The sequence below is a fragment of the Choloepus didactylus genome, chromosome 1, assembly GCF_015220235.1.
Source record: "Choloepus didactylus isolate mChoDid1 chromosome 1, mChoDid1.pri, whole genome shotgun sequence".
Classification (NCBI taxonomy): domain Eukaryota; kingdom Metazoa; phylum Chordata; class Mammalia; order Pilosa; family Megalonychidae; genus Choloepus; species Choloepus didactylus.
The window spans coordinates 108,903,408-108,929,139 of NC_051307.1; the positions used below are offsets into that span (position 1 = coordinate 108,903,408).

Below are 25,732 nucleotides of genomic sequence, written 5' to 3' on the forward strand. Positions count from 1 at the left end.
GATGTAGCTTCTTCTTGCAAACTAAAATAATTAAATGGCTGGTCATAATAGACAAAAGCATATCTAAATATCTCTGAATAAATCCTAATCGGAATGTAAGACAGTATAAAAAGCAATGCATTTCTAGGCCATTAAATAGCACAGCTCAGACTGCGGTGACTGAAAGGCATGGGAATGGAAAGAGGAGATGGATGTTTGTTAATGGGATTCTAAGTATCAGTGCCGCATCGAAGGCAAACATGATCAAAAGTGCTTGTTTAAAAGCCTGTATCCCACAGATTAGCACTACAAATATAAATAAGTGTTTGCATGATATACTTCTAAGTCATGACACTGGTACAAAGAGTTAACAACAGAGTGGTATATGGGAAAAATTACCCACTGCATATTATAGACTATATTTAATAGGAATAGCTTACCAATACTACAGTAATACTAGGGATGAATAATTAGGGGCTGATAAAAACTTTGGGGTGTTTTGTGCTATGATAATTGTTTAAAACTGAGAGTGATGATGATTGTACAACTAAGTAAATATGAGATACTGATTGTTTATCTTGGACAGAATATATGCCATATGAAATTAGGAACCCCCTAAAAAAAAAAACTGGAGCAATTTAGTTCTAATCACGTTAACCAAGGGATTAAAGTTAATATCATTAATAGCTGAACAATCTGATATTATGCCCCTCCTGATGTGATACAACATGAAGTATACAGCATCACCTATGAAGTATTCTTGCCAAAAACATTTAACCCGAATCTAATCAAGCCTCTGGACCTGACTTCCTGTTTACAGGAAAACAGAAGGGATGGAGAAATAACACAGGGGGAAAAATAAACTCAAAATGTGGGACATTCTAAAAGATAAGTGGCCTGGTCTCTTCAAAAAGCATTACAGGGCAAAAAATATAGAAGACTATTCTAGACTAAAAAGAGACTAGAGAAACAAAAGAATCAAATGCAATCCATAAACTTTGATCGGATCCTGGTTTGGAAAAAACAGCTATAAAAGACAGTCGGGGGACAACTAGGAAAACTGAATATGCACTAGGTATGAGATAATATTAGGGAAACGTTTTCTTAGGTATTGTGATTATTCAGAAGAATATCTTTTAAGATATAAACACTTAAGTATTTGGGGGTGAGGTGTCAAGATGCCTGAAACTTATTTTCAAATGATTTACACAAATGTAATATAGATGAAGCAAATATGGAAAAATGTTAAAACTATTGAGTCTAAGTGGCACATAAAACAGATGTTTATTTCAGCTCTTTTGTTTATTAGAAACTTTTCAAAATAAATTTTGGGGAAAAAGGGCTTGTTGAAATGGGTGAATATACTGAAACAAAAAATTGCAGTTCATTATCAGTAAAATTAGCAGTAAAAGGTCAGAGAAAACTCAATGTATAATCTTGTACAAAGCTGACCATACACAATGAAGAGAAACTGTTGCAGGTTACAATGAGGTCCCACTTATCCTTGTATCCCTAAAGCCCAGTACAGTGTTAATAATCATTAGGAAAAGGATTAAGTAAAAAGGAAAAAAAGTCACTGAAAATTACTGACAATGCAGAATGTCAATATATCATACGATATATGATTAAAGAACTAAGTTTGAAAACAGGATTGATAAGTCTATGTATATTCCCAGGAAGGTCGTCTAGGCTTCTTGAATTCTAAAGGTCAATATAAGAAATGCTGCAAAGGGAGGGATTCTATACTGACATCAATTTCCCCTTCAGAGAGCAAACAAAGGTAGCTGGAAAATGACTGCTTACGAGGAATACTTACCTCAGAAACTTTTAGAAGACCTGCAGAAGCATAGTAGTTTGCCACAATGCAGGCACGGAGTTTATCCATCATCCTTCTTGCCTCAATCAGTCGCTAAAAACAAATGTTAACTCATTATTTTCAAAAACGGCAATGACAAAAAGCAACAATTCACAAAATAAAAAATCAACTTCTCTAACAATCAAGACAAATAAAAACAATAACATTTCTATCTATGACCTGGCAAAAGATATAAAAGAACAACAAAAAACAGTGTATACAAGGGTATGCGTGCGTGTGTGTGTGTGTGTGTGTGTGTGTATCCACGCATGCATGTGTATCTTCACTGAGAAGTGTCCATAAAGATACTGAGTACAAGAGCAAAGAGGGATTATCCACGGGGAGGGAATTTTACGTGATTTCTTTATTTACCTTTATTTTTACAAAGATAAGAGAGCTAGTTTTAAAAAGAACAAAGGGGAAATAAACCAGGACTCTATCTCAAGAGGTTTTTTCCAACTCATCAAGTATAGATTTTTTTCAATTTTTCATTGTTATACCTGGTCAATGACTTCAATTTCATGTTCCTTATTCTTCATTTCAAGAGCAAATTGTTCTTTGATAATAGTCTCAATCTTCTGCACAGCGGCATCTCGAGCTGCACAAACAACATACAGATAAATGCAAGATCTATTTAATCAATGACTGTATTGATTTAACTGCAAGCAACAAAAGAAACCCATGAAATAGTAACTCTGAAGTGGTGAAACCTAGCAGACAACACCCTAATCAAATGATGAAAAGTTAATATCAAGAATACTGGGGCAAATCGATCTCGTTTGCATTCCGATATGCTGCACTAAGAATACACCATTGCTCCATAGCATTCCTGCCAAAATGCTGAATCTAATCATAAGGAAACATCATTCAAACCCAAACTGACAGACATTCTACAAAATAACCAACCTGTACTGTTCACAAATATCAAAGTCAAGAAAGTCAAAGAAAGGCTGAGGATATTACAAGAGACTACATGAAATCTAAATGCATACTGTGTTCCTGGTCTGGATACTAGTTAGAGGCAGGGAGGGGAGGGAATAACTATAAAAATAATGAAACAACTGATAAAATTTGAATATGAGCCATAAGTTAGGTAACAGATTTTAAGTAACAGGTTTTAATAGATAAGTAAATTTTCCTGCTTTGGATAACTGTACTGTGGTTATGTAAGATAATGTCCTTAGGAAATACATAGAAGCGTTTATGTATCTCCAACTCATTCTCTGATGGTTAAGAAAGAATAATAATATGCAAATAATGTGCATATATATCTGCATGTGTGTGTGGAGAAAGAGGAAGAATGATAAACTAAATAAGGCAAAATATAAACAACTGGTGAGTCTAGATAAAACATAAATGTGTACTCTTTGCAGGTTTTGTTTAAAATTATATCAAAACAAAGTTACCAGAAAAGAAATAACAAAAAAAAAAAAAAAAGAAAAAAGAAACCCCATGAAGATTCTGAGAGAAATATCTGCCAACCTCTGAAAAACCATCAATCCAAAGAGAAAAAAAAGTGAAGAGTTAGCTAGAGGGGGAGGTAGTTTGTGACAGTAAAGCAGGTCATAAGAAGGCAGGAAGTTTTCCTCTGCAGAAAAAGCAGCAGCAAGCAATTCAGCAGATTTTGACCATAACTGAAAGAATGAGCAAAGAGTTGAAAAGAAAACACCTCTGAAGATAATATAGTTCAGAAGCTCAAAAAGTTAAAATATCAGCATGTGGAATGTGACTTGAAACAAGAGGACAAAAAAAAGAAGAGTTGAACTGCTTGAAAAATAAACCTGAGCTTTTGTAAAATGATTGTTTTGTAACATGCAAAAAAACACCAGCTAGCCATGCTTTGGCATGTATGAAAAATTGCAGAGAATATTATATTACATTTTTGACACTTTAACCATACCACTGTTATTTTTTCCCCATAAAATATGCCATTAGATTGACAATTTAAAACCAATAATTGTATAAGCATTTTTTTGGTATGTCTGCATAGAGGCAAATGACTGATATTATCATATTTGAGAAAAAGAGAATATTTTCTAGTATTACTATATATATTCTTATATATGTAAACCTTGTATAGATAAACCAGCAAATACACTTAAAGGAGGCTGGAATCTGATTGTAATCACTTAATATTGTGTTTTATCATAAGCTCTTCACAAAGAAACACTTCTAAATTATCTCTTTCAAGGAATAGAAACAAAAATGAAAAACAAAAACAAAAACAAAAAAACAGAAAACCAATATGAGCAACGGGAGGCATCCCACCAAATCTACTTTGAGAAAAGTTCTGAAAATTAAGAATATGGTTTGGGGTTAGGTAGACTATGGACAACAAGAGGAAGAGTAGCAAATAGTCACTCAATAAGAAATTGCTCTGGCTTGAATTGGGGATTTGAGAACTTACATTAGATTTAAATTGAAGTTACAGTATTTACTAAAACAATCATTTTTTCCCTATACTTGTTTTAATTAAAAAAAAAAAGTTATTCCAATAATGCCTTTAAGTGTCTGATTTAGGTTAAACAGTATTTTCACATTCATTTAGCTTATTACTGAAGAAAACGACATTTCCTGCAAATACAATTACAACCAAATGTGGTAAAAAGATGAAGTGAAATGTTTTCACTTTTGCGGACTGGATTTGATCATTTTCCTTCCACAAAGACTTTTTTGGGGTACATATGACTTGATTACACCTACAGAGAGAGGATTTTCTTGTCCACTTAAAATCTAGGGGTTCTAAACTTTGTGGAACTGCAACACCTTATCTATAATTTTGATGCCTTCTTTACTTTGTTAAAAGAATAATCTTATGTAGATTTATTATTTAAATACAAATTAATGAATTTCAGGGTATTTTTTAAAGCAAATTTAACAATTTTTTTTCTGATACCATGAAACATTCTCGGTAACTACGGAACCACAGTTGATTAGTTTTCAACTAGTTGTATGATCTTGAGCAAGTAATTTAACGCCTCTGAGCCTTCATTTACCCACTAGCACTTAAGTGCAGAGGTTGAACTACATCAATATTTCCCAAATTTGCATCATTCATCTACCTTCAAAGGATCTACCACATCTGAACCACATAAAACATCTGATTAATAAACAATTAAATACTATTTTTAAATAATGTTTTAAAATAACATTAGCCTTAGAGTTCTAGTCATCAAGAGGCGAAGTAAGCTGCTGCATTCTTCCCTCTTTCCACAGAAGCTTTAAACAAACAAGAGCTGGCAGAATTCTTTCTCAAAGCTCCACCAAACACTAAAAGGGCTGCAGTAAGAGGACAGCACCCTGCCTGGTCCCTCCTCCACCATTAAAGTATCAAAATGTCCAAGTTGCAACAAAAGATTATGAAACATACAAAGAAGAACTAGAAATGATGGCTCCTTCAAATGTGCAGGATAAGGAATTAGAAACATCAAAAAGGAAGACCAGAATTTGCACATACCAAGACTTTTTAAAAAATGGTTCTAAAGATGCTCAGAGTTTAAAGGAAAACATGGACAAAGAATGAAAGAAAATCTGGAAAATGACAGATGAACAAAGAAGAGATTTCAACAAAGAGAGAAATCATGAAAGGAAACAAAGAGAACTGAAAACTGCAGTAACACAAAGTTAAAATTCCCTACAGGGTTTGAACAGCAGATTGCAGCTAGCAGCATAAAGAATCAGTGAACCTGAAGGTAAGACAATTGAAATCATTAAGTCTGAGCAGCATAACAAAAAGAATGAAGAAAAGCGAACAGAACCTGAAGAACCTGTGGAACATTACAAAGCGTGCTGATATATGCACTATGGGAATCTCAGAAGAAAAAGAGAAACAGGCAGAAAGAATATTCAAAGAGAGCAGCAATGTGTCATGTACTAGCAAATAAGATTAAGTGCTCATTTCTCATTGGAGACCATGGAGTCAAGAAGGCTGGAGGATGACATATTTGAAGTGCTGAAAGCAAAAAAACTGCCAATCAAGAATTGTATACATGGCAAAACTGTCTTTCAAAAATTAGGGAGGGATTAAGTCATACCCAAATAAACAAAGTCTGTTTAGAACTGTCTAGGACTGCCTGACAAGCAATGCTAAAGGGAGTTCTTCAGAATGAAAGGACACTAGACAGTGGATCAAAGTGGCATAAAGAAATCAAGACTTCCAGTAAAGATAACCATATGGGTAATTATAAATGCTAGTAACACTAGATTGTACTTTTAGTATGTAACACCATTTTCTACTTCTTAAGGTTCTAAAACACAAATGCATAAAATATAGAGAAAAATTAAAGGTTGTGGACATACAATATATAAAGACCTAATTCGTAGCAAGTAAAAAAGGGGGGGGGAGGGGCAGCACAGTATAGGAACAGTGTATATGTATGCTATTGAAATTAAGTTGGTATCAAAACAAAAGTGATCATTACAAATTCAAAATGATATATTATACTCCAAATGATAAGCACAAAGAAAATATATAAAAACTACAGACAGAAAGCAATGAGAAGAGACTCAAAATGGTACAATACAAAAAAAAATCAAATAAACAGGAAAGCAGACATTAACAGAAGAATAGAAAGACAGAAAAGTATAATATCTACAAAGACCAAATAGCAAAATGACAGAAGTACTGCATTATCAGTACTTCTTTTAAATGTAAATTGATTAAACTCTCCAGTCAAAAGGCAGAGATCAGCAGAATGGATAAAAACATGACCCCATATGCTATATACAAGGGACAAACCTTAAATTCAAAGACAGAAGCAGGTTAAAAGTGAAAGGAGGGAAAAATATACCATACTAATAGTAACCAAAAGAGTTTTATCTGGGAATCAGATAAAACAAACGTTAAGTCAAAACTGGTAGAAGAGACAAAGAAGGTCACTATATACTGACAAAGGAGCCAATTCAACAAGAAGAAAACAATTATAAACATGTATGCAAAATACATGAAACAATTATTGCCAGATTTGAAGGGAGAAATAGACGGTTCTACATTAATAGTAGTGTAAGAAAGGGATAAGGTTAGCTTTCACATAGAGACAGCATGGAATAAGGAAAACAGAGGCAGAACCAGCTTAAACAAGCCCTATGGTAAAGGAAAGAAAGAGAGAATCTGTGCCAGCTCCTTATATGGAAAAGTAAACCATGGTTACTGAAATGTAAAAGATATGAGGTAAAATCAGAGCGGAAACTCCCAGCAAAAAAATTTTAAACTGAATGAACTCTCTTAGATAGGCTGTGCGAATTAAAATCTCAAAGATGAATTAGTTCGTTCTCTTGAATAGGCTATAACCTCTGTAGTACCCAGTCAATGGGGAAACAGCGGAGGGACTTGTGCATTAGGAGTAGGAGACTTAAAGATCGCCATTCTCTTCCTCTGGTGCACCAGCCTACCATGTTTTTGGCCGTGTGCCCTTTCTTCCAAGATTGTAAATAAATTCTTTTTTTCCTCCAGAACCGGGTGAGCATTTTTTGTATAATGCTGATTTCTAACAGTAGGAAACTTCAATGTGCCACTTTAAATGATGACTAGAACATCTAGACAGAAGATAAATAAATAAAGTGAAGACTTGAATAATACTCTAAAGCAACTAGACTTAACAGATATATATAGAGAGAGCACTTCACCACCAGAAGCAGAATCCACATTATTCTGTAGCGCACAACAATCATTCTCAGGAGAGACCACATGTCAAGTCACAAAAATAAGTTTGAATAATTTCAAAATATTGAAATCATACAATGTATTTTCTCTGACTACAATGGAATGAAGCTAGTAATAATAAACAAAGAGTGTAAAAATTCACAAATACGTGGAATTAAAACAATACACTCAAACAATGGGTCAAAGATGAAATCACAAGAGAAATTAGGAATTAACTTGAGACAAATGACTACAAAAACACAACATACCAGAACTTATGGGATGCAGCAAAGGTGGGGTGAGAGGAAAATTTACAGTTCAAAATGTTTACATTCAAACAGAAGGAAGATCTCAAATCACAGACCTAACTTTATAATCTGATGACCTAGAAAAAGATAAGCAAACAAAACCCAAAGCCAGCAGAAGGTAGGAAATAACAAAGATAACAGCAAAGATAAATAAAATAGAGAATAAAAAAAAAAATAGCTTCAAGAATAAAAGATCAACATGCAAAAATCAGTAGTGTTTCCATACAGTAATAATAAACAATCTGAAGTGCAAACCAATAATAAATTCCATTCACAATAGCAACTAAAAGAATCAAGTATCTAGGATAAACTAAACTAAGGATATAAAAGAACTCTACACAGAAAATTACAAAAATTTACTAAATGAAATCATAGAGGATCTAAATAGGTGGAAAGATATTTCATGTTCATGGATAGGAAGGCTAAACATCATTAAGATGTCAATTCTACCCAAAGGGATCTACAGATTCAACGCAATTCCAATCAAAATCCCAACAACCTATATTGCAGACTTGGAAAAGCCAGTTAACAAATTTATTTGGAAGGGAAAGGGGTCTCAAATTGCCAAAAACATTCTAAACAGAAGAATAAAGTGGGAGGACTTCCACTTCCTGACTTTAACGGCTACTGTAGAGCCACAGTGGTCAAAACAGCATGGTACTGGCACAAAGATAGATACATCCATCAATGGAATCAAAATGAGACCTCGGAAATAGACCCCTAGATCTATGGTCAACTGATTTTAGACAAGGCCCCCAAATCCACTGAACTGGAACAGAATAATCTTTTCAAAAACTGGGACTGGGAGAACTGGATATCCATATCCAAAGGAATGAAAGAGGGCCCCTATCTCACACCCTACACAAAAATTGATTCAGTGTATCAAACACCTAAATATAAGAGCCAGTACCATAAAACTCCTAGAAGATAATTCACATACCATAAAATCATCCATGATGTACAATCAACTGCACACAGTACTACCATATAGTTGTGCATTCATCACCCCAATCTATTTTTTAACATTTTCCTTATACCAGAAAGAATCAGAATAAGAATAAAAAATAAAAAAATCATCCCCCCCAATCCCACCCTATTTTTCATTTAGTTTTTGTCCCCATTTGTCTACTCATCCATCCATACACTGGATAAAGGGCGTGTGATCCACAAGGTTTTCACAATCACACTGTCACCCTTTATAAGCTACATTGTTATACAATCATCTTCAAGAGTCAAGGCTACTGGGTTGGAGTTTGGTAGTTTCAGGTATTTACTTCTAGCTATTACAATACATTAAAACCTAAAAAGTGTTCTCTATATAGTGTGTAAGAGTGTCCACCAGAGTGACCTCTCAACTCCATTTGAAATCTCTCAGCCACTGAAGCTTTATTTTGTTTCATTTTGCATCCCCCTCTTGGTCAAAAACATGTTCTCAATCCCATGGTGCCAGGTCGAGATTCATCCCCAGGAGTCATATCCTGAATTGCCAGGGAGATTTACACCCTTGGGAGTCAGGTCCCATGTAGGGGGAGACGGTAATGAGATCACCTGGCAAGGTGGCTTAGTTAGAGAGATTGGGCCACATCTGAGCAACAAAGAGGCACTCGGGGGAGACTCTTAGGCACAATTATAAGCAGGTTTAGCCTCTCCTTTGCGTAGTAACAAGCTTATAGGGCAAACCCCAAGACAGAGGGCTCTACACCTCAAGCCATCAGTTCCCAATGTTTGTGAGATTAGCAACAATCCAGGTGAGGAAGTCCAACACCTCCGCATCCTCCCCAGCTCCTCAGGGGGCACCGAATATATATTTTTATTCTCCACCCAAATTACTTTGGGATGTGTTGCTATTTCACTCTAACCTATACAAACCTACCATATCTCACTTCCTATTCAAAGTTCCATGTAATTGTGGTATTTGAACAAACTGACTGTAGAAGTTATATTGTTTAGAAAATATAGATCCTACACCAATTGAACATTTCTTCCCTTGGTCTCACATGGAAGTTGAAATTTATCACACAGTCAGTTTCAGCCTTTACCCTTTGGCCAAATTTGCCCTAGTCTTAACCAGATCTGTTTCATTCATATCTCTAATTGAAGTCTGGGCTCTTTTTCAGCTTTTCTTTTTTTTTTTTTTAAATTGTACTGCAATTAATCTTTGAAAATTTTCCTTACCCCAAAAAGAATAAAAATAAGAATAAAAAATAAAAGCAAAAAAGAACACCCAAATAATTCCATTCCCCGCATCCCACACTATTTTTCATTTAGTTTTTGTCCCCATTTTTCTGCTCATCCATCCATATACTGGATAAAGGGAGTGAGAGCCCACAATGTTTTCATAATCACACAGTCACACTATTTAAGCTACAAAGTTAATACCAATCGTCTTCAAGAATCAAGACTACTGGGTTGCAGTTTGACAGTTTCAGGCCATTTCCTTCTAGCTATTTCAATACACTAAAAAATCTAAAAAAGGGATATCTACATAGTACAGAAAAATGCCCTCCAGAGTGACCTCTCGAGTCCATTTGAAATCTCTCAGCCACTGAAACTTTGTTTCATTTATCTTCCTCTTTTTGGTTGACAAGATTTTCTCAAACCCTCAATGCTGGTTCCGGAGTCATATCCTGTGTTGCCAGAGAGATTTACACCCCTGGGAGTCAGGTCCCACACAGATGGGTAGGGCAGTGAGTTCACCTGCTGAGTTGGCTTAGCTAGAGAGAGGGACACATGCCTGAGCAACAAAGAGGTTCTCTGGGGGAGACTCTTAAGCAAAATTACAGGTAGGCTTAGCCTCTCCTTTCCAGGTAACAAGCCTCATAAGGGCAAGCCTCAAGATGGAGGGCCCTGGCATACCAAATTTCAGTCCTCAATGTTTGTGAGAATATCAGCAATAACACAAGACGTCTAACATTTCCACATTTTTCCCCAGCTCCTCGGGGGGCCCTGCAAATATATTTTTATTCGCTGCCCAAATTACTTTGGAATGTTTCACTATTTCACACTAACCTGTACAAACCTACCAGATCTCACTTTCTATTCAAAGTTCCATGTAATTATGGTGTTTGAATAAACTGACCGTACAAGTTAAATTATTTAGTGTTCTGTAGAAGATATATATCCTGTACCAAATAAACATCTCTTCCCTTGGTCTCACACAGAAGTTGAAGTTTTATAACACAGTCAAAATCATCCTTTACCCCTTGGCCTGATTTTCCTTAATCCTAACCAGATCTGCTTCCACTCATATCTCTAAATGAAGTATGGACTCTTTTCCAGCCTTTTCAGTAGTTTGCTGTATGCGCTAATACTGACATTCATAGCTTCCTAAGCTCTAGCTCTGAGTTTCAGGTATCACACAGATACCCAAAGTTCCAGAGACTGACCAGGATATACACAAGAGATCAGCATCTCAGAATTTGGAGGACAAGATATTACAATTCAGTAATAGATTGTGACTGCCTTTAGGAGCTTACAATCTAGGGACTATTACAGTAAGTGTTCCCCTGATAAGCTGTGCTCTAAGATTCAATTCAGAGTTTACACACTGTAGTTAGTCCATATTGGTGAGGCATTCTAATGTTTGTCTTTTCGTTTCTGGTGTACTTCACTCAAAAATGCTGTACACCTGGATCCATTCACCTTGTGTGTCTCACAGCTTCACTCCTTCTCCCATTGGCTCAATATTCCATTGTATGCATACACCACATTTCACCATTCTGTTCATCAGTCGATGCACCCTTAGGCCACCTCCACCCATTACAAATCATGAATACCGCCTCCATAAACACTAGTGAGCAAATGTTCATTCATGTCCCTGCTCTCAGATCTTCCAGGTATATACCACATAATGAGGTTGCAGGACCTTATGGCACCACATACTTAGCTTCTTGTGGAACCACCACACTGTATTCCAGATAGGCTACACCATTCTACTTCCCCAAAAGTAAATAGATACATCCCTCTCTCTCCACATTTTCTCCAGCACTTTTATCCCTATTTATGTTTTTCCTATAATTTATAGATATATTCACATACCATACAATCACCCACAGTGTACAATCAACTGTCCACAGTGTCACCATATAGTTGTGCATTCATCACCACAATCAGCACTTGAATATATTCATTACCATGAAAAAAAAACTTGCTAAAGAATAATAAAAAAGAAAAAAAAAATGCACTACAATATAATAATGTCAGACACCACCATCACTACCAAGAATCCCATATCCCTCCCTTATGTCCCCGTCTCATACACATTTGGCTTTGGTATATTGCATCTGTTACATTTCACGGAATAAGCCAACTTATAATTGTGCCTAAGAGTCTCCCCCAGAGAATCTCTTTTGTTGCTCAGATGTGGCTGCTCTCTCTCTAAACCCACTTGGTAAATAAACCCACTGCCCTCCCCTCTATGAGGGACATGACTCCCAGGGATGTAAATCTCCTTGGCTACACAGGACATGACTTCCAGGAATGAGCCTGGACCTGGCAGTGTGGGGTTGAGAACATCTTCTTCACCAAAAGGAGGAAGCAAAATGGAACATAAAGTTTCAATGGCTGAGAGACTTCAAATGGAGGTGAGAAGTCACTTGGGAGGGTATTCTTATGCGCTATATAAATATCTCATTTTAGTCTTTTGTGTACTGGAGTAGCTAGAAAGAAATAAACCTGAAACTTGTCGAATTTGCAACCCAGTAACCTTGATTCTTGAAGATGATTGTAAAATTATGTAGCTTACACGGTGTGACTTTGTGATTGTGAAAACCTTATGGCTCACACTCCCTTTATCCAATGTATGGACAGATGAGTAGAAAAATGGAGACAAAAATTAAATGAAAAATAGGGGGGGGATGGGGTGATACAATGTTTTGGGTGTTCATTTTTACTTTTATTTTTATTATGATTTTTGTCTTTTTTTTGGAGCAATGAAAATGTTTAGAAGTTGATTCTGGTGATGAATGCACAAACTATATGACGGTACTGTTGAACAACTGATTGTACACCGTGGATGACTGTATGATATGTGATATATCTCAATAAAACTGAATTCAAAACAAAAAGAAAACTAAAACAAACATACGTTACTATTATAAGGCGTTATAATAGGGTGGTAAATGGGAAAAAATACAATTAATATAAACTAAGGTCTATAGTTAACAGCAACACTGTAATATTCTTCTATTAATGGTAACAAAGACACTATTCCAAGCTAAATGTCAATATAAGAGGGAATAAGGGACATGGGATTTTTTTCCTTCAGAAGAAATGAGAATGTTTTTCATATTAACTATAGTGGTGAATGCATAAACTATATGATTATACCAAGGGCCACTGATGGTATGCTTAGGTGGACTGTATGGTGTGTGAATAAAACTATTAAAAACAAAAACAGGGTAGGATAAGGATTTGAGATATTTTGGTTTTCTTTTTTATTTTTATTTTTTTTTATGGAGCAATGAAAATGTTCTGAAATTGATCGCGATGAATGCACAACTATGTGATGATTGTGAGCCACTGATTCTATACTTTGGATGGATTATACAATGTGTGAATATATCTCAATAAAACTGAATTAAAAAAAATCAAAAGCTTCTGTGCTTCAAAGGTCTTTGTCAAAAAGGTGAAGAGGCCAGGCCAACTCAATGGTAGAAAAATATCTGGAACCATATTATCTGAGAAGAGATTGATATCCAGCATATACAAAGAAATCCTACAATTCAACAACAGTAGTACAAACAAACCAACTACAAAAGGGCAAAGATATGAAAAGACGTGTTTCCAAAGAGGAAATACAAATGGCTAAAAAACATACGAAAAAATCTTCATCTTCACTAGCTATTAGTGAAATGTATATCAAAATCACAATGAGATGATATCTCACAGCAATAAGAATGGTTGCCATTAAACAAACAGGAAACTACAAATACTGGAGACGATGTGGAGAAATTGCACCTCTTATCCACTGCTGGTGGGAATGCATAATGGTGCAGCCACTGTGGAAGACAGTTTGGTGGTTCCTCAGAAAACTGAGTTATCAAGTTACCCTATGAGCTGGAAAGTCCACTATTCAGTATATACCCAGAAGATCTGAAAGCAGTGACAGAAGGAGACATATGCACACCAATGTTCATAGTGGCATTATTCACAATTGCCAAAAGATGGAAACAATTCAAGTGTCCTTCAAAGATGAGTGGATAAACAAAATGCAGTATACACATACAATGAAATTCTATGGAGCAGTAAGAAGGAACAAGGTCCTGAAACATGTGACAACATGGATGAACCTTGAGGACATAATGCTAAGTGAAACAAGTCAGAGACAAAAGGAGAGATACTGTATGTTATTACTAATATGGGCTCCCTGAATAATGTAAAATCAGTGTCATAAAATGTAGAATATAGTGGACCAAGAGATAAACAGAAGCTGGAGAAGGGGGAATGATTATCTACTATCTTCAGACCTGTTAATGAAGTTGAACTTAAGAGTATGGGAATGGACAGGTGTGCTGACAGTTCATTAACGAGATTATAATTATCAGTGCCACAATGAAGGCAAACATGATTGAAAGGGGTTGTTTAAAGGCATGTATCCTACCGACAAGCACTACAAATATTTAATAAATAAGTGCTTCCATGATCTACTTCTAAGGTATTACACTGGTACAAAGAGTTAACAACAGAGTGGCATATGGGAAAAACTACCTATTGCATACCATGGACTACATTTAATAGGAAGACCTTACTAGTACCACACTAATACTAGGAATAAATAATTAAGAGGCCATAAGAGCTTTGGGGTATTTTGTGTTATGATAATTGTTTAAAATTAAGAGTGATGATTGTGTAAAAAGTGAAGATAGTGTGAGACACTGTTTATCTTGTACAGAATATATTCCATGTGAAATGAGGAACCCCCTATTTAATAAGTCAGGCCCTCGATCTTGAGGTTTGCTCTTGTGAAACTTATGGCTATAAAGGAGAAGCTAAGCCTACCTATAATTATGCCTAAGAGTCACTTTCAGAAAACCTCTTTTGTTGCTCAAAGGTGGCCTTTGTCTCTCTAAGCCTAACTCTATAAACAAATTCATTATCCTCCCCCCTACATGGAACATGGCTCCTAGGGGAATGAGTCTCCTTGGCAACATGGGACACGATTCCCAGGAATGAGCCTGGCCCAGGCACTGAGGGATTGAGAATGCCTTCTTGACCAAAAGAGGGAAAAGAAAGGTAACAAAATAAGGTTTTAGTGGCTAAGATTTCAAAGAGACTCGAGAGGCTATCTTGGAGGCTAATCTTATGCAAGCTTCAGCTAGCTGTTCCAAATGGCCACAGTAAGCCAAACCCAAATCAAGAGTAGTCCTGAAAATCCTAAAAAACATCCAGGTCCCTACTGGAGACTCTTATTACAGAAGTTGCACTCAGTAAGTGTATTTCTGAGAAACTGAAATCCTCCAGAGTGTTTCATGCCAGATAAGTCCCAAAACTCAGAGGCAACAGCTTCTCCAAGAACAACCACCAGATGCATCCCTCTTTACCATATTGTGGATACTTCTTTTGAATATGAACAAGTTAGAGTGGTCACTGCCCAGATATTACTGAAGATTTAGATATTTATGAAATGAGAGGGAGGAGTAGCAACAGACAAGACAGGATTTAATAAAGGATTACTGAATCTATATATTGTTTTTTTTTTTTTAAGTCTCCAAGTTATTAGAACAGCTAGAAGGAAATAACTGAAATGGTGGAACTGTAAGCCATGATATTATTTGAAATTTGCTGTATAACTACTTGTTCAATTGTACTTTGAATGTTACCATTTTCCTGTATACATGTTATATTTCATAATAAGGAAATAACTGAAAAAGTGGAACTGTAACCCAGAACATTCTTTGAAATTTGTTCTATAACTATTTGTTCAATTGTACTTTGAAAGTTAACACTGTTCTGTATATACGCTATATTTCACAGTTAAAAATGTTTAAAAAAAAAAAAAAAACAGCATGGAACTGGCATAGGACAGACATATAGGCCAATGGAATCAAACTGAGAGTTCAGAATTAAACCCTCATATCCTTTGGGCAACTGATTTTTGATAAAGAAGCCAAGTCCACTCAATGGGCAAAGAATAGTCTCTTTAACCAATTTAGCTGGGAAAACTGGATATCCATATGCAAATAAATGAAGGTGGACCCCTACCTCACATCAAACACAAAAACTAACTCAAAATGGATCAAAGACCTAAATATAAGAACCAAAACCATAAAACTCCTTGGAGAAAACATCAGGAAGCATCTTCCAGATCTTCTGTTAGGCACTGGTGTCTTAGACTTTACACCAAAGCACAAGCAACAAAAGGAAAAATAGGTAAATGGGACTTTATCAAAAGTAAAAACTTTTGCATGTCAACAGACTTCATCATGAAAGTAAAAAGACAACCTACAGAGTGGGAGAAAATATTTGGAAACTACATATCTTATAAAGAATTACTATCCAGAATATATAAAACCTACAACTCAACAACAAAGACAGACAACCCAATTTAAAATGGGCAAAAGACTTGAATAGACACTTCTCCAAAGAAGATAAATAAATGGCCAAAGAGCACAAGAAAAGATACTTAACAACATTAGCCATTAGGGAGATGCAAATCAAAACTTCAAGGAAGTACCATTTCACAACCACTAAATGACTATTATCTAAAAAAACAGAAAATTACAAGTGTTGGAGAGGATGTGGAGAAATAGGAACAGCTGTTAATTATTGGTGGGAATGTAAAATGGTGCAACCACTGTGGAAAACAGTTTGGCAGTTCCTCAGAAAGTTAAGTACAGAATTATCAGATGACCCAGCAATTCCACATCTAGATGTAGATCCTAAAGAACTGGAGGCAGGAACTCGAATATATCTGCACACCAAAGTTAATAGTGGCATTATTTTCAATTGCCAAAAGATGGAAGCAACCCAAGTGTCTATCAATGGATGAATGGAAAAACAAATGTGGCTTATACATACAACGTGATATTATTCAGCTGTAAAAAGAAATAAGTTTGAACCTTGAAGACATCATGCCAAGTTAAATAAGCTGACACAGAAGGAAAAATATCGTATGATCTCATTGACATGAAGTAATTAGAATAAGCAAATTCATAGTGAGAAATGAGAACACAGGTTACCAGGAACCAAGGTAGCTCTAGAGAATTGGGACTTAATGTTTAATTGGGACAGAATTTCTGTTTGGGGTGATAGAAAATTTTGGAAATGGATGGTGGTGGTGATGACTGCAAAACACTGTGAATGTAAATTAACACCACTTAATTATATACTTGAATGTGGTTAAAAGGAGAAATTTTAGGCTGTATATATGTTACTAGAATAAAAAATTTTTAAAAGAAAAAAACAAAAAAACATAGGAATGTACAACACAAACTCTGAGCCCTTAAATAAACTATGGATTATTGTAATTGTAATAGAACAATTACAATAATACTGTTTCATCAATTTTAACAAAGGTACCACACTAATACAAAGTGTTAATAATAGGGAAAGCTGTGTGACGGGGGAGGTATGCAGAAACCCTGTATTTTCTCCATGATGTTTCTGTAAACCTACCACTTCTCCAATAAAAAAAATATTTTAAAAATGTTAGGGATAATAAGACTTACATACAAGTAAAATATATGGCAAAAAATAGTATGATAAATCAATGGTTTTGGACCTATAATGTATAAATATGTTATTTGTGACAAGATCTACATAAAGGTGGGAGGATGGAAGGGTACAGGAACATAGAGTATGTGCCACTGAAGTTAAGTTGGTATCAAACAGTGGTGGTACTGTATGTACCCTAGAAAAACATGTTCTTAAATTTAATCCATTCCTGTGGGTATGAACCCATTGTAAGCAGGACCTTTTGATGGGGATACTTCAGTTAAGAAGGTATGGCCCACCTCAATCAGGATGGGTCGTAGTCCCATTGGAAAGTATTCCTACTGGAATCCTGTATAGGCAGAGTGAAATTGAGAGAGAGAAAAAAAGCCAAGGAAGCAAGAGGCTGGACATCAACCCAACCCAGAAGTGAAGGGAGAGACCAAGATATGCCACCATGTGCCTTGCCATGTGACAGAGGAGCCAAGGATTGCTGGCAGGCAGCCCCAGAACACCAGTCTTCACGGAGAAAGGATCGCATTGATGATGGCTTGATTTGGACTTTCTTTTAGCTTCAAATCCATAAGCTAATAAATTCCCATTGTTTAACCCAATCAATTTCATGGTAACAGGAGAATGGGGTTCTGCTATTGCAAATACCAAAAATGTAGAAATGGTTTGGGAATTGGGTAATGGGTAGAAGCTGGAAAAATTGTGAAGTTCTTGGTACTAAAGGCTTAGATTGCTTTGAAGAGACTGTTAGTAGAATTATGGATGCTAAAGATACTTCTGATGAAGCCTTAGAAGGAAATGATGAAGGTGTTATTAATTCCTGGAGGAGAGGAGATCCTTGTTTTAAAGTGGCAGAGAACTTGGCAAAATTGAGTGATAATGCCGGACTTAGGCTGTTAAATTTCAGCCCATAGTAACTACAAAAAAAAAATATTGGAAAAATATGCACAGAAAGAAATGAGGAGGGATTTTAAAGGGTTCATTCCACAAATGAGCAAAGACTTGAACAGACCTATCTCCAAGGATAACATGCATATACATGCAGTGGAATATTAAGCCCTAAAAAGGATGAAGTTCTGATAGATGCTACTATATGGATAAACCTTAACGACAACAAGTTGAGTGAAATAAGCAGACACAAAGGGACAGATTTTGTATGATTCCACTCATATGCAATAGCTAGAATACGTAAACTTTCACAGAGACAAAAAATAAAGCACAGATTACTGGGGTAGGGAAGAAGAGAGAGTTAATGCATTATGTGTGCAGGATTTCTGTTTGGAGTGAGAGGAAAGTTCTGATAGTGGATGGGGGTGAGGATAGCACAATGCTGTGAGTGTGATTAATCCCAATGAATTGTATGTTTGGGAATGCGTGAGACGGGTAAGTTCATATTGTATTTACATTTCCACTATTAAAAAAAAACAGAAGACAGATCAATTAGAGAGACAATAACAATGAAAGGAAACACATGATCCTAGATAGGCTCTAATAATGGAGCAGAAAATGTCCAAAAGGATATTATTGGAACATATGAAAAAACTGCAATATTCACTGTAAGCTTTACATCAGTGTAAATTTCTTGAACTTGATTTCTGCACTTAAGGTGGTTATATATAAGTGAATATCTTTGTTCTTAGGAAATGTACATGTATGTATTAATAGAAAGACAGAAAGGTAGATAGAACGATACAGCAAATGTGGCAAAATGTTAAAAGTTGGTGGATATGTGGATCTGAGTTGGGGGTAAACTGGAGTTCTCTGTATGGGGTCAGTATTATTTTTGCAACTATCATGTAAGTTTGAAGTTAGTTCAGGATAAAATTTTTAAAAAATAATAATTTTAGCCTTATACTAAGCAAAAATAGTCACAAGTTTCATGAGATCATTATTTTTTACATACACATTAAAAGAATACATTAGAACTATTAAAATTATAAATTTTAATCCATCTACCACCTATCATCACCTCACACATACCATACTTAGCAAACCTAAGCTAGACAAAAACCCTACTAGTACAGACCCTCTACTTCTAAGATCATACCTAATATACAACGATCACTAACTTATAGCCAAGCCTGTCTCATCACTGACAATTTCACTGCCTACTCAGTTGTGTCCCTGCCAAATCTTCTTCCACATATTATGCAAATCCTTCTCACAAACCCTTCCAAATTATACACACTAGTGGAAACACATTTCATTTTAGTTCCTATAAATCTTTTAGTGGAGAGACACATTTTAACAAATAAGTAATTTCCTAAGACAGGTCACAATTTCTACCTGAATTCTCGATTGCTTTATGCCGTTTATTTGGAAGGGCCACAGATATATCCTCGTAATCAGGGTCGGTTTCTTTGATTGTTCTCTTGATTCCAGACATGATGACATTCAGTTTGTTCTTCACTGTGAAGCAATAATAAATAAATAAAACTGTGATACTAGTACTCACAAAATTATATGCGCATACATACAGAGGGAATAAATAAATATTATATGATACCATACTTAAGTCTGTATTTACACAAAAAGATTTTTTAATTATCACTTTTGAAGCCAAAAGTATAAGTTTACCTGCAAAAGTTAACCAAAAAGTAACAATATCCATTTATTTAAAAACATGGGTTTCCCTTTCAAAGGAAAATCCTTTAATAAGGCTGTATGTTGTTTAAACTTATCAAAAGGAATCTGGCTTTCAAAGAAGGGCCCTCAGAAGAAAAGGAAAGGAACCTTGTTTCTATGAAATTATGGTAAGCCCACACAGTAATACATAGTACATTAAGCATACTGTAAAATATGGGCAATATAGTTAAGGGCTCAATAAATAACTTATGGTACAAATTCTGTTTCTGATACTTACACTGTTCCTGCTACATAAGAGGTATTCAATAAATGAGTTATTGTTACTGACCATTTATTATTATGCATAATAATAACAAACTGTATAGATTTATATTAAACTAAGTCTGAAGTATGGTAAGCAAGCCCTAAATAAACACGCTTTTTAATAATACAATGATATAAATTCTCTAGATCCCCACTTACCAATATATTAGCCACTAACCATAGCCGTATTTCAAGTGTTCAATAGCCAAAGGTGACTAGTAGTTACTATATTGGACAGCACAGATATATAACATTTATATCATTGCAAAGAGTTCAATGGGCAGTACCCTTCTTCCAAACTGTTTCACTGAACACTTCATTAAGATTTCAAGTCATTTAGGAAATACTGTCCAAACTAGCACTGTCCAATAGAAGTATCATGTGAGCCACTTACGTAATTTTACATTTTCTAGTAGTTACCTTAAAGTAAAAAGAAACAAGTGAAATTAATTTTAATAATATATTTATTTAACCAATATATCAAAAAATACTGTCATTTCAACAGTGTAATCAAAAATAAATTGGCAATGAGCTATTTTACATTCTTTGTATTTAAGTCAACAGAATCTTCAAAATTACACATACAGCACATCTCAGTGTGATCTAGCCACATTTCAAAACCTCAATAGCCACCTGCAGACAATTAAGGACAAAATAAATACTTTATTATATGAATCCTGTCTCTGGTACTTGTACAGGGCCTGCTACGTAACAGGTATTCAATAATAACAGGCAGAATAGATAACACATATTTATTGAGATAATAAAATTTTTAATGAAATTAACAAAAATAAAATATTAAATCAAAAGTATTTTTTATTCACTCAAGGCTAAAAAAGAAATAACAATGTAAAAGTCCCTGCAGTTTTCTTAGCCCAGTTCTTTCAGTCATCTTATAGCCTCACTTGATGCAGCTAGGACAGACTCAAATGGATGTAAATCATGGATCTGAGAGGACATTTGTCCTACAATCTCTATCTTGGATAATAATATCTAAACTTAGAAATGTTCTAACCCCCCAGGCATTTACAGATATCCTAAGTCAAGTCATTTAAAGTTTCTTCACAGTCATTAGTTAACTGCTATAACTTAAAACCCAAATATGAGTCTTTATTTTTGGAGAGGCCATGAATCCAACTATTATTTCCTGTCTTTCAAGTCAATAAAAAGTGAGAGTAAGGCTTGTTCTTTCACTCTTCTCCCTTGGTCCGCTATTAGTTTTAGACAATCTGAGGAAATCTTGGGCAGTTATATAAAGAACACACTCTTCAAAATCAATAAACCTTATTCCTTCTTCATTAATGCATATAGGAAAAATACACCTTGTTCTTTCTTACTTTTACTTTTTATTCTTATTTTTATTTTTCCTGGTACAAGGAAAATGTTCAAAAACTAGATTGGGGTGATGAATGCACAACTATATGATGGTACTGTGAACAACTGATTGTACACTTTGGATGATTGTATGGTATGTGAATACATCTCAATAAAATTGAATTAAAAAAAAAAAATACACCCCACCTCCTACTCTCAGATAAGCCAGGAATCAGAAGCAGATAAATCCCAGCAGTGGGATTCAGTGACCACCTGTCTCTACAGTTTGCTAAGATTCTTATGGGATTATCTGTCAGGATGATGAGTGAAGCCCAGGATCATCTTCACTCACACATTCTGTGGACTTTATAATCTGCAATTTTCTTCTCTTCCCACCTCCCATGTAATCTGAAGAATAACAGGGGTTCCTTCCCAGAAAAGTTAACTATGTTTGAATAAAAAAGTATGGTTTTAAGTGTAATTGTGAAAGCCTTGTGGATCACACTCCCTTTATCCAGTGTATGCATGAATGAGTAGTAAAATGGGGACAAAAACTAAACAGAAAATAGGGTGGAAGGGGGGGATGATTTGGGTGTTCTTTTTTACTTTTATTTTTCATTCTTATTTTCACTTTTTCTGGTATAAGGAAAATGTTCAAAAAATGGATTGGGGAGAGGTTTACGAGGGCGAGGCAAGATGGCGGAGTGGTGAGGAGCAGAATTTCGTCTCTCCCCTAGAGCAGCTGGCAATTACCCAAGAACTATATGAAACAGTGCTTTCAGAGTCTCCAGTAACCAGTCACACATTGGACGCAAGTTTGGAATTGGAGGAAAAGCTGAGATCGCAGCAAACACTGTAAATTCCCCGGACCAGGGGTCTGGCGCCCTCCTCACCGAGACCTCACAGACTGTCTTGCTGCCGGCTCCCAGAAAGGGGGGGAAAAAAACCCAAAAAACAGCAATCTGCTGAGGGCAAGAAGGGAGGCTCAACCCAGCCTCAACTGCAGAATTAATTAACAAATTAATTAACTAATTTTGGGAGCTGTGGTGCTAAAGAAGGGCTGGGCTCTGAGAAGTGGGGGCACGTAAAAGTGGGCACCCATTCCCAGACTCCAAAAAAGCCAATTTTTTTTTCCCCTACATTTTGTCCCTTCTGGCTTCTCACTGATCCCTTATCTTTTTGCATTTCAATAACCCCCGGCAGGGGTGGAACTGAAGCTGTTGGAGAGTAATTATTAGACAATAGCCCAAAGCATATCTTTAAATGCTCTATTCTGATACTGACAAAACTTCCAAGCTGGGGAAAGACTTTTAAAAGAGACTCTTTTTTTTTTCTTTTTTCTTTTTCTTGTTTTTCTTTTCTATTTTTTTTTTTTTTTTAATCTAAAAGTAATATATGTGGTTATTTTCTATCGGAAAGCCCAGGTTGAGGGACTAGGCTGGGCTTGGGGGAAGAAAGAGTACCCACAGTGTCTTTGAGTTCCGTATTCACTACTGAAGGCCTCACCCCCGTCTTTAATTGGCAACTCAGGCTGACCAAGGAATCTACCTGGAGAGGCCCCAAAGAGGAGAGGGGAGAAGGGAATAGTGCCCCTGAGAGACAACTGGAGTTCTGAGGATTGGGAGAGTGGAGGGAGGTCCAGCTCAACTGGCAGTCCTCCTTCTGGGAACTCAGACCCCAGGGGCTAGAATTCAGATTCCAGCTTTAGTCAGCCACGCCCCCAACAGGATCAGAGTCACCAGGAGAACTAAAGTCTACATACCTCCTTACACTGGTGGGGGAGCTGCGGGCTGGGAAGCGCCACCTGCTGGACAGGAGAAGAAAAGCACCAATTCTAAAGGCCTCATAGGAGGGTCTCATTCTCAGGAAAACTCCATACCCTCCCAATGAGACCTGGGCCTCACTAGACTGGGAAAATCTGACTAGGGTCGACCATATCCAAGGAGACCCACTCACAAAAAGGTTACATAGAGGCAGAGCAAGAAACAGAAAAAACAAGAGGGGAAAAATTCTGATCAACTAAAGAGAACCTAAGTTAGAGGTCTAGAATAAGTTGAACTGAATAACAGAGGCCAGAGAACAAAGCCAACCAACAAGAAAACCACTAGGTAAAAGATAGAAAACAAGCTCCAAAATAAACTAATCAAGAAAATCAGATGCCTAGACAACTTAAGATAACAAGCCATACCAGGAAACACAAAAACATGGACCAGCCAAAGGAACAGACTAATAGCTCAGCTGAGACACAGGAGTGGAGGCAACTAATGCTAAATAAATTCGATGAAATGAAGGAAGATATAGCAAAAGAGCTGAAGGATATAAAGAAGACACTGGCTGACCATAAAGAAGAATTCATAAACTTAAAAAAAACAAATGGCAGAACTCATGGGAATGAAGGCCACAATGAAGGAGATGAAACACACAATGGAGGGACACAACAGTAGATTTGAACAGGCAGAAGAAAGGATCAGTGATCCGGAAGACAGGTCATTCGAATTCATACACACAAAAGAACAGAGGGTGAAAAAAATGGAAAAATATGAGCAGGGTCTTAGGGAGCTGAGTGACAACATGAAACGCACAAATATATGTGTTATGGGCATCCCAGAAGGAGAAGAGAGGGGAAAAGGGGCAGAAAGCGTAATAGAAGACATATTCACTGAAAATTTCCCAACTCTTATAAAAGACAGAAAATTAGAGATTCAAGAAGTACAACATACCCCAAATAGAACAGATCCCAATAGACCTACTCCAAGACACTTACTGGTCAGATTGTCCAATGTCAAAGACAAAGAGAGGATTCTGAAAGCAGCAAGAGAAATGCGATCCATCACATACAAGGGAAGGTCGATAAGACTATGTACATATTTCTCTGCAGAAACCATGGAGGCAAGAAGACAGTGGCATGATATATTTAAGATACTGAAAGAGAAAAACTGCCAACCAAGAATTCTATATCCAGCAAAACTTTCCTTCAAAAATGAGGGAGAGATTAAAACATTTTCAGACAAACAGACACTGAGAGAGTTTGTGAATAAGAGACCGGCACTACAAGAAATACTAAAGGGAGTGCTACAGGCTGATAGGAAAAGACAGGAGATAGAGAGAGTTGGAGAAGAGTGCAGAAATGAAGATTATCAGGAAAGGTAAAAGGAGAAGAAAAAATAAGATATGACATATAAATTCCAAAAAACAAAATGGTAGTAGAAAGTACTGCCCTTACAGTAATAACACTAAATGTAAATGGATTAAACTCCCCAATAAAAAAACACAGACTGGCAGAATGGATTAAAAAACAGGACCCATCTATATGCTGTCTATAAAAAACTCACTTTAGACACAAGGACAAACATAGACTGAAAGTGAAAGGTTGGAAAAAGAAATTTCATGCAAACAACAACCAGAAAAAAGCAGGAGTAGCTATATTAGTATCAGACAAGTTAGACTTAAAAAGCGAAACAATTAAAAGAGACAAAGAAGGACACCATATATTAATAAAAGGGTCAATTCATCAAGAAAACATAACAATCATAAATATTTATGCACCAAGCCAGAATACCCCAAAATTCATGAGGCAAACACTGCGATCACTGAAAAGAGAAACAGATACCTCTACAATAATAGTTGGAGACTTCAATACACCACTCTCATCAATGGATAGAACATCTAGACAGAGGATCACTAAAGAAACAGAGATGTTGAATTGTATGATAAATGAACTAGACTTGACAGACATTTATAGAACACTACATCCAACAACAGCAGGATACACTTTTTTCTCAAGTGCTCATGGAACATTCTCTAGGAAAGACCACATGTTGGGTCACAAAGCAAGTCTCAACAAATTTAAAAATATTGATATTATACAAAACACGTTCTCAGACCACAATGGAATGAAGTCGGAAATAAATAAAAGGCAGAAGGTCATAAAATTCACAAACATATGGAGGGTAAACAACACTCTCTTAGAAAACCAGTGGGTAAAGGAAGAAATTACAGGAGAAATTAGTAAATACCTCGAGGCAAATGACAATGAAAACACAACCTATCAAAACTTATGGGATGCAGCAAAGGTGGTGCTGA

General features: G+C 36.0%; 1 protein-coding gene across 8 annotated transcripts in view; it reads right to left on the reverse strand.

Moving 5' to 3' along the window:
• The window catches only part of YEATS2 (YEATS domain containing 2), a 194,662-nt gene that overhangs the window by 129,018 nt on the left and 39,912 nt on the right, over nt 1-25,732 (reverse strand). For 6 of the 8 annotated variants that reach the window (XR_005217407.1, XM_037839564.1, XM_037839566.1 and 3 more), the window contains exons 2-4: nt 19,733-19,855; nt 2,335-2,432; nt 1,796-1,888 (exon numbers count right to left, since the gene is read on the reverse strand). Coding sequence is in view for 7 of the 8 variants with exons in the window: in XM_037839564.1 (XP_037695492.1) it covers nt 1,796-1,888; nt 2,335-2,432; nt 19,733-19,832 (291 nt within the window). In the remaining variant the exon portion in view is untranslated. Of the gene's footprint in view, nt 1-1,795; nt 1,889-2,334; nt 2,433-19,732; nt 19,856-20,494; nt 20,618-20,729; nt 20,739-25,732 lie in introns of those variants that run through there. The other 2 variants (XM_037839560.1, XM_037839555.1) reach the window with 2 other exon arrangements.